General features: G+C 44.8%; 1 protein-coding gene across 1 annotated transcript in view; it reads right to left on the reverse strand.

The window, feature by feature from the left end:
* Positions 1-3106: 3106 nt before the first annotated feature.
* Positions 3107-10176, reverse strand: part of stmn4 (stathmin-like 4) — an 11164-nt gene continuing 4094 nt past the window's right edge. Inside the window, exon 6 of the mRNA XM_070440317.1 lies at positions 3107-3268. Within this exon, the coding sequence (XP_070296418.1) occupies positions 3107-3268 (162 nt within the window). The remainder of the gene's footprint in view (positions 3269-10176) is intronic.

Here is a 10176-nt window from a genome sequence, read left to right on the forward strand (position 1 = left end):
TAGAGGAGAGAGAAGAGAAGATGAGGAGCGAAGATGAGGCAGGAAGCACACAACACACATAATCATGCACGTACACTCACCACGCATAAACACACTCCACCATTAATCCATGTCTGTCTGTATCACTGCTCCCATGCATACCACTCCTCACACCGCCCTCTTAGTGCCAGGAGGCTGAAGCTGCTGAAGCACCTGCAGGAAGAGAGAGCACGAGGAGAGTGATCCAGAAGGCTTAGAGGAGAACAACAACTCATCAAGAACTCCAAGGGAAAGCGAGGCAGAAGTTGGGGCCAACAAGGGAGAACAGAGAGGCTGCTGCTGGCGGCATGTTGGAACAAACTTGCAGGAGAAGGTGATACTTCTTCTCCGAGGTTTCTGTCTCTTTCCATCTAGTCACGCTCTCTGGTCTCTCGCTATAGTCTCTTTCTTAGGAGGAAGTAACGTTTACTCTCCTTTCTTACTCTTTGAGTTTCTCTCATCTTTCCCTCCCGTCTCTATCACTCTGTATTTCTGAATTTATATTTAGGAGGGTATCGTAGTGCTCTATAGTCTTTGCTGTGCCGTACGTCTGCTTGACTTTTAGTCATATCCCGTCTGATCGTTAATCTCGCCTCTCATCTTGTTTATCCGAGTCTCGCTTTAATTATCCCTCTCTCTAGTCTCCCTCTCTCTTAGTCTCCCGGCGCTCTTTAGGTCTCTCTTGCTCCTTTAGTCTCCCTCACTATTTAATTCGTCCCTCACTATTTAATCTCCCACACTCTTTAATCCCCTCTGCTTTGACCTCCTTTTTCCCCTCTTTAATCTCCCTCTTTCTTTAGTACTCCTCTTTCATTTAGTCGTCTCTGTCTTTAGTCTCCTCTCTCTTAGTCTCCTCTCTCTTTAATTCTCCCTCTGTCTTTAGTGTCCCTCTTTTAGTCTCTCTCTCTCTCTTTGTCTCCCTTCTCTTTTTAGTCTCCCTCTGGGCTCTTTAATTTCCCCTCTCTCTTTTAGTCTCCCTCTCTCTTTAGTCTCCTCCTCTTTATCTCCTCCACTTTAACCTCCTTTCTTTAGTCTCCTCTCTTTTTAATTCCCTTCTGTTCTTTAGTCACCCTCTCCCTTTTAGCCCTCTCCTTTAGTCTCCCTCTCTGTTTGTCTCGCTCTCTCGCTCTCTTTAGTGTCCTCTCTCTTTATTTCGCCTGACTCTTTAATCTCCCTCTCTCTTTCTACTCCTCAGTGCTGCCTCCCTCTCTCTTTAGTTCCAATCTTTCTTTAGTCTCCCTCTTTCTTCAAATCCCCTCTCTTTAGTCCCTCTTCTTTAGTCTCCCTCTTCGTCTTTAGTCTCCCCCTTCTTTGGTCTCCTCTTTCTTCAATCTCCCTCTCTCCTTAGTCTCCCTCTCTCCTTGGTCTCTCTCTCCTTAGGTCTCCCCTCTCTCTTTAGTCTCCCGCCTCTTTATTCTCCCTCTCTCTTTGTATCCTCTTCTTTATTCTCCCTCTCTCTAGTGCCTCTCTCTCCTAGTCTCCTCTATGTTCTCTCTCTAGTGTCTCTCTCTAGTGTCTCTCTCTAGTGTCTCTCTCTATTGTCTCTCTCTACGTCTCTTCTCTCCTAGTCTCTCTATGTCTTCTCTCTAGTTCTCTCTCTAGTGTCTCTCTCTAGTGTCTCTCTTAGTGTCTCTTCTCTAATGTCTCTCTCTCTAGGTCTCTCTATGTCTTCTCTCCGTGTCTCTCTTAGGTCTCTCTCTAGTGTCTCTCTCTAGTGTCTCTCTCTAATGTTCTCTCTCTCTAGTCTCTCTAGGTCTCTCTCTATGTCTCTCTCTAAGTTGTCTCTCTTCTAGTTGTCTCTCTCTAATGTCTCTCTCTCCAGTCTCTCTATGTCTCTCTCTAGTGTCTCTCTCTAGTGTCTCTCTCTCCTAGTCTCTCTAGTGTCTCTCGTCTGTGTGGGTCTCTCTCTAGTGTCTCTCTCTAGTGTCTCTCTCTAGTGTCTTTCTCTAGTGTCTGTACTTAATGTCTCTCTCTCCTAGTCGCTCTTATGTCTCTCTCTAGTGTCTCTCTCTAGTGTCTCTCTCTAGTGTCTCTCTGCTAATTGTCTCTCTCTAGTGTCTCTCTCTCCTGTCTCTCTATGTTCTCCTCTAGTGTCTATTTCTAGTGTCTATCTCTAGGTTGTCTCTCTTAGTGTCTCTCTCTAGTGTCTCTCTTCTTCCTAGCTCTCTAGTGTCTCTCTCTAGTGTCTCTCTCTAGTGTCTCTCTCTAGTGTCTCTCTTCTAGTGTCTCTCTCTAATGTCTCTCTCTAGTGTTTCTCTCTCCTAGTCTCTCTATGTCTCTTCTCTAGTGTCTCATCTCTAGTGTCTCTCTCTAGTGTCCTCTTCCTAGTCTCTTCTAGTGTCTCTCTCTAGTGTGTCTCTTCTCTAGTCTCTCTAGTGTCTTCTCTAGGTCTCTCTCAATGTCTCTCTCTAGTGTCTCTCTCTCCTAGTCTCTCTAGTGTCTCTCTTAGTGTTCTCTCTCTCTGTGTTCTCTCTAGTGTCGCTCTCTAGTTGTCTCTCTCTATTCTCTCTCTAGGTGTTTCTCTCTCCTAGTTTCTCTAGTGTCTCTTCTAGTGTCTCTCTCGCCTTAGTCTCTCTATGTCTCTCTCTATGTCTCTTCTAGTGTCTCTCTCTCCTAGTCTCTCTAATGTCATATCTCTAGGTGTCTCTTCTCTAGTGTCTCTCTCTATTGTCTCTCTCTCCTAGTCTCTCTATGGCTCTCTCTATGTCTCTCTCTCCTAGTCTCTCTAGTGTCTCTCTCTCCTAGTCTCTCTATTGTCTTCTCTATGGTCTCTCTAGTGTCTCTCTCTCCTAGTCTTCTATGTCTCTCTAGTGTTCTCTTCTTAGTGTCTCTCTAGTGTTCTCTCTTCCTAGTCTCTCGTAGTGTCTTCTCTCTAGCGTCTCTCTCTCCCAGTCTCCTCTATCTCTCTCTAGTGTCTCTCTCTAGTGTCTCCTCTAGTGTCTCTCTCTAGTGTCTCTCTCTAGTGTCTCTCTCTGTGTCTCTCTCTCCTAGTCTCTCTTAGTGTCTCTCTCTCTAGTCTCTCTCTATGTCTCTCTCTATGTCTCTCTCTCCTAAGTCTCTATATGTCTCTTCTCTATGTCTCTCTCTCCTAGTCATCAAATGACGGAGGCTTCAGGATGACCTCGAAGGCCTGGCCCGAAGAACGCTTGTTCAACTCTATCACCTCCACGTCCTTTATCACACACCAGTCCAGGTCCACYGCGTCTGCCAAAGCTAGTACCTTTTTCCTCACCTCTTCTGCATGTTTGTCCTGCAGGAAAAGGAAAACAAGGACAACAACAACAATATTTACATTCAGGAATCTATTAGCAATAATTCGGTAAAACCCAGACGGAAAAACAGCATAAAACAAAAGCTCCTAAGGCACTCAATGAATGTAATCAATATGGAAATGATCTGACAGAAACAAAAATAATGTTGTGTCTGTATAATATTCATTATTTCAAATTTTTTGAAAATGTAAAAATTCTAATTTAGAGAGACTGGTAAGTGGAAGAGAAAGAGAAAGAGTAGATAAACGAAAGTGAACGCCCCCTTTGTAGTTTTCTCTATTTTATTTTTTATTTTTACATTTTCATTTATTTCACCTTTATTTAACCAGGTAGGCTAGTCGAGAACAAGTTCTCATTTACAACTGCGACCTGGCCAAGATAAAGCAAAGCAGTGCGACACATWCAACAACACAGAGTTACACATGGAATAAACAAACATACAGTCAATAACACAATAGAAAAAGTCTATACACARTGTGWGCAAATGAGGTAGGATAAGGGRGGYAAGGYAATAAWTAGGACATAGTGGTGAAAAAMATACAATATAGCAATTAAACACTGGAGTAAAAGATGTGCAGAAGATGAATGTGCAAGTAGARATACTGGGGTGCAAAGGAGCAAAATAAATAAATAAATACAATATGGGGATGAGGATGTTGGATGGGCTATTACAGATGGGCTATGTACAGGTACAGTGATCTGTGARCTGCTCAGACAGCTGGTGCTTAAAGCTAGTGAGGGAGATATGAGTCTCCAGCTTCAGTGATTTTTGAAGTTCGTTACAGTTATTGGCAGCAGAGAACTGGAAGGAAAGATGGCCAAAGGAGGAATTGGCTTTGGGGGTGACCAGTGAGATATACCTGCTGGAGCGCGTGCTATGGTTGGGTGCTGATATGGTGACCAGTGAGCTGAGATAAGTCGGGGCTTTACCTAGCAAAGACTTATAGATGACCTGGAGTCAGTTGGTTTGGCGACGAATATGAAGCGAGGGCCATCCAACGAGAGCATGCTGGTCGCAGTGGTGGGTAGTATATGGGGCTTTGGTGACAAAACGGATGGCACTGTGATAGACTGCAGTGTGTTGGAGTATTTTGTAAATTACATCGCCGAAGTCAAGGATAGGTAGGATAGTCAGTTTTACGAGGGTACGTTTGGCAGCATGAGTGAAGGCTGCTTTGTTGCAAAATAGGAACCCGATTCTAGATTTAATTTTGGATTGGAGATGCTTAATGTGAGTCTGGAAGGAGAGTTTACAGTCTAACCAGACACCTAGGTATTTGTAGTTGTCCACATTATCTAAGTCAGAACGGGCGGGCAGGTGTGGGCAGCGATCAGTTGAAGAGCATGCATTTAGTTTTACTTGCATTTAAGAGCAGTTGGAGGCTACGGAAGGAGAGTTGTATGGCATTGAAGCTCGTCTGGAGGTTTGTTACTTGGTTAACACAGTGTCCAAAGAAGGCCAGAAGTTATACAGAACTGGTGTCGTCTTGCGTAGAGGTGGATCAGAGAATCACCAGCACAAGAGCGACATCATTGAATATATACAGAGAAAAGAGTTCGGCCCGAGGATTGAACCCTGTGGCCACACCCATAGAGACTGACCAGAGTTCCGGACAACAGCCCTCTATTTGACACCACTGAACTCTGAGAAGTAGTTGCGTGATCAGTGCAAGGCAATCATTTTGAGAAACCAAGGCTGTTGAGTCTGCCCGATAAGAATGTGGGTTGCCGAGTCGAAAGCCCTGGCCAGGTCGATGAATACAGCTGCCAGCTATTGCCTCTGTTCGATGGCGGTTATGATATCGTTAGGACTTGAGCGTGGCTGAGGTGCACCATGACCAGCTCGGAAACCAGATTGCATTAGCGAAGAAGGCGATCAACCAACGGGGAGGATTCGAAGAACTAGACGGAAAGATAACGATAGTTGTTATCCATGGCATTGTTACGAAAAAATCTCGTGAGAACGCAATCAAAAGAACAGTGGTTATATGTTACGTGTCCATTGCGTTCTGTTCAAATGCTCCTAGCCGTTTGGACCATCAGAAACGAACTGTGTTCAGTGCACCCATCCTGTCCGAATAAGCCGTGGTGGTGGACTCCCCTAGATCGTGACCGCGGCAGCTTTCCAATAACTTGGATCTCAAAAGAGAGGTTGAACAGGCTAGTAATAGGGGTTGCAACAATTTCGGCGGATAATTTTAGAAAGAGAGGGTCCAGATTGTCTAGCCCAGCTGATTTGTAGGGGTCCAGATTTTGCAGATCTTTCAGAACATCAGCTATCTGGATTTGGGTGAAGGAGAAATGGGGGAGGCTTGGGCGAGTTGCTGTGGGGGGTGCAGGGCTGTTGACCGGGGTAGCCAAGTGGAAAGCATGGCCAGATGTAGAAAAATGCTTATTGAAATTCTCAATGTTTGCAGATTTATCGGTGTTGACAGTGTTTTCTATCCTCAGTGCAGTGGGCAGCTGGGAGGAGGTGCTCTTATTCTCCATGGACTTTACAGCGTCCCAGAACATTTTGGAGTTTGTGCTAAAGGATGCAAATTTCTGTTTGAAAAAGCTAGCCTTTGTTTTCCTAACTGCCTGTGTATTTTGGTTCCTAACTTCTCTGAAAAGTTGCATATCGCGGGGGCTATTCGATGCTAATGCAGTACGCCACAGGATGTTTTTGTGCTGGTCAAGGGCAGTCAGGTCTGGAGTGAACCAAGGGCTATATCTGTTCTGTCATGTCTGCTCCCGCTCTTCCCCTCCCCCTGGCGCTTGAGGGCGCCAGAATGCCTTGCWTCACTCACTCCTGCCATCCATCACGTACACCTGCCTTTCCTCGTCACGCGCATCAGCGTTATTGGACTCACCTGGACTCTCTTATCACCTGYTCATTTCCTCCCCTATATGTGTCAGTTCCCCAGCTCTGTTCCCCGCTTCTGCATTGATTGTTTTCTGTTTGCTAACGCTGTTTATGTCTCGTTCCATGTCCGTTATTTATTAAATGTTACTCCCCGTACCTGCTTCGTCTCTCCAGCGTCATCCTTGTGACATGTTCCTGGTTCTACATTTTTATGAATGGGGCATGCTTATTTAAGATGGTGAGGAAAGCACTTTAAAGAATAACCAGGCATACTCTACTGACGGAATGAGGTCAATATCCTTCCAGGATACCCGGGCCAGGTCGTTTATAAAGGCCTGCTCGCTGAAGTGTTTTTGGGAGCGTTTGACAGTGATGAGGGGTGGTGGTTTGACCGCAGACCCATTACGGACGCAGGCAATGATTGCTGAGATCCTGGTTGAAGACGGCAGAGGTCAATCAATCAATCAATCAATTTTATTTTATATAGCCCTTCGTACATCAGCTAATATCTCGAAGTGCTGTACAGACACCCAGCCTAAAACCCCAAACAGCTAGTAATGCAGGTGTACTTGAAGGGCAGGTTGGTTAGGATGATATCTATGAGGGTGCCCGTGTTTACGGATTTGGGGTTGTACCTGGTAGGTTCATTGATAATTTGTGTGAGATTGAGGGCATCAAGCTTAGATTGTAGGATGGCCTGGGTGTTAAGCATTTCCCAGTTTAGGTCACCTAATAGCACGAGCTCTGAAGATAGATGGGGGGGGGCAATCAATTCACATATGGTGTCCAGGGCACAGCTGGGGGCAGAGGGGGGTCTATAGAAAGCGACAACGGTGAGTGACATGTTTCTGGAAAGGTGGATTTTTAAAAGTAGAWCCTCAAATTGTTTGGGCACAGACCAGGAGAGCAAGATAGAACTCTGCAGGCTATCTCTGCAGTAGATTGCAACTCTGCCCCCTTTGGCAGTTCTGTCTTGTAGAAAAATTGTATAGTTAGGGATGGATTTGTGGTGGTCTTCCTAAGCCAGGATTCAGACACGRCTAGGACATCCGGTTTGGCAGAGTGTGCTAAGGCAGTGAATAAAACAAACTTAGGGAGGAGGCTTCTAATGTTAACATGCATGAAACCAAGGCTTTTACAGTTATAGAAGTCAACAAATGAGAGCGCCTGTGTGATGGGAGTGGAGCTAGGCACTGCAGGACCTGGATTAACCTCCACATCACCAGAGGAACGGAGGAGGAGTAGGATAAGGGTACGGCTAAAGGCTATAAGAACTGGTCGTCTAGTACGTTCGGAACAGAGAGTAAAAGGAGCAGGTTTCTGGGCACAGTAGAAAAGATTCAAGGCATAATGTACAGACAAAGGTATGGTAGGATGTGAATACAGTGGAGGTAAACCTAKGCACTGAGTGACGATGAGAGAGATATTGTTATTTGTAAACTCAGGTTCCCTTTATCTAATATTAGGTTTTGGTTGAAGATCGGATAACATTCAGTATTTAAAATATGCAAAAATAGAGAAAATCAGAAAGGGGCAAATACTTTTTCAAGGCACTGTATATAAAATAGAGGGAGGGAGACTAGAAAGAGAGAGTGAATATATATAAATATATATATATTTTGTATATATATATATACATATATATTATWWWWWWWWWWWTCTCGATATGTATACTTTGACAATGTAAGTAATAATGAACTTGCCATGTCAATAAAGTCAATTGAATTGAAGGCCTAAACAGAAAAACAAAACTCCTGTGAGTTCTTCAAGGAGAGGACTCAACATGCGAAATGACCAGACCAAAATCTTAGACATACTAGAAACAACATGGGTGATATAGTGCTTAATGATTGAGGTTTTGAGAATTTAGACAGCGACGGAAAATACGGTTAGTGAGAGTGTGTGACAATTTTTTTTAGAGAGTATAGACTAGATTAACTTAAAGGGAGTAGAGAGACATAGAGAGACACTAGGAGAGAGGACACACTGATGGAGAGACTAGTGAGAAGAGCCCTAGAGAGAGAGACATAGAGAGACTAGGCAGAGACGAGACACAGAGAGAGACACTAGAGAGATTCAGGAGAGAGAGGACACTAGAGAGAGACACATGAGCAGTACTAGGACGAGAGCACATAGAGAGAGACTATCTAGAGACTTAGGAGAGAGACGACTATGATGAGAGGACATAGAGAGAGACTAGGAGAAGAGACACTAGAGACTAGGAGAGACATAGGAGAGAGACAGGAACATGGAGCATAGGAGCATCGTATAGCACTAGAGCAGGTGAGAGAACTAGAGAGAGAGAAGAGAAGACACTAGAGAGAGGGACACTCTAGAGAGAGATATAGAGACGGCAGAGAGAGACACTACGAGAGCACTAGAGCAGGAGAGAGAGGACATTAGAGACATAGAGAGAGAGACACTGAGAGCGACCAATAGAGACTAGACATAGAGAGACCTACGAGAGAACATAGCGAGAGACCATTAGAGATGACTTAGGAGAGAGACGAGAGAAGGTAGTACTAGTAGAGAGACATGAGGACTAGGAGAGCAGAACACTAGAGAGGAGACACATAGGAGAGACACTGGAGAGACTAGACATTAGTAGAGTACACGGAAGAGAGAGCACTAGAAGACATAGAGAGACATAGAGAGGGCTTAGGAGAGAGAGCGACACTATAGAGACCTCGAGAACACTAGGAATAGAAACACTAGAGAGATAGAGAAAGACCACTCAGAGAGAGACATATAGAGGACCACATAGAGAGATAGACACTAGAAGAGACACTAGAGAGAAGAGACAGCTGTAGTAGCATAGTTAGAGCAGGAAGAGACACTAGAGAGAGACACGTAGGAGTACCGAGAGGAGACCACACTGCACGGAAGAGAACCCCTAGAGAGACAGAAACTAGGGAAGACATAGAGAGAACACTAGACACTAGAGAGGACCTAGGACGGAGAACACTAGAGAAGAATGAAAAACACTAAGAGACTACCAGAGAGAGACAGAGAGACACTGAAGGAGAGACCTAGGAGAGATAGAGAGAGAGACACTAGAGAGAGACACTAGAGAGAGACACTAGAGAGTAGACACTAGAGAGATAGACACTAGAGAGATAGAGACATAGAGAGATAAGGACAGAGAGAGACACTAGAGAGAGACACTAGAGAGAGCACTAGGAGAGGAGACACTAGAGAGAGACACTAGAGAGAGACTTAGCAGAGACTAGAGAAGAGAAGACATTAGAGATAGAGCACTAGAGAGAACAGACACTTAGAGAGAGAAGACACTAGAGAGAGACATAGAAAGAGAGACACTAGAGAGAGACACTAGAGGAGATAGAGAGAGAGACACTAGAGAGAGACACTAGAGAGAGACCATAGAGAGACTAGGAGAGAGAAGACACTTAGAGAGAGCACACTTAGAGAGAACACTAGAGAGAGACACTAGCGAGAGAGACACTAGAGAACTAGGAGAGAGAGACATTAGAGAGAGACACTAGAGAGAGACACTAGAGAGAGGACACTAGAGAGAGACACTGGAGAGAGACATATGAGAGACTTAGAGAGAGAAGAGACACTTAGAGAGAGACCACAGAGAGACACTAGAGAGAGACACTAGAAGAGAGACACTAGAGAGAGAACATAGAGGAGACAGAGAGAAGACAGTACAGACGGAGACCATAGAGAGAAGACACTAGAGAGAGACACATAGAGAGAGACACTAGAGAGAGACATAGAGAGACTAGGAAGAGGAGTGCACTAGAGAGAGGGGAGAATAAAGAAAGAGATACTAAAGAAGAGAGGGAGAATAAAGAGAGAGGGAGATTAAAGAGAGAGGGAGACTAAGGAGAGAGGGAGAGCCAAAGGAGAGAGGGAGACTAAGGAGAGAGGGAGATTGAAGAAAGAGGGAGACCAAAGAGAGGGGGAGACTAAAGAGAGAGGGGACTAAAGAGAGAGGGAGACTAAGAGGAGGGCGATTGAAGACAAGAGGGAGACTAAAGAAAGATGGATACTAAAGAGAGAGGGAGGCAGACTGAG

Source organism: Salvelinus sp. IW2-2015, unplaced genomic scaffold (genome assembly GCF_002910315.2).
Source record: "Salvelinus sp. IW2-2015 unplaced genomic scaffold, ASM291031v2 Un_scaffold2413, whole genome shotgun sequence".
NCBI lineage: Eukaryota > Metazoa > Chordata > Actinopteri > Salmoniformes > Salmonidae > Salvelinus > Salvelinus sp. IW2-2015.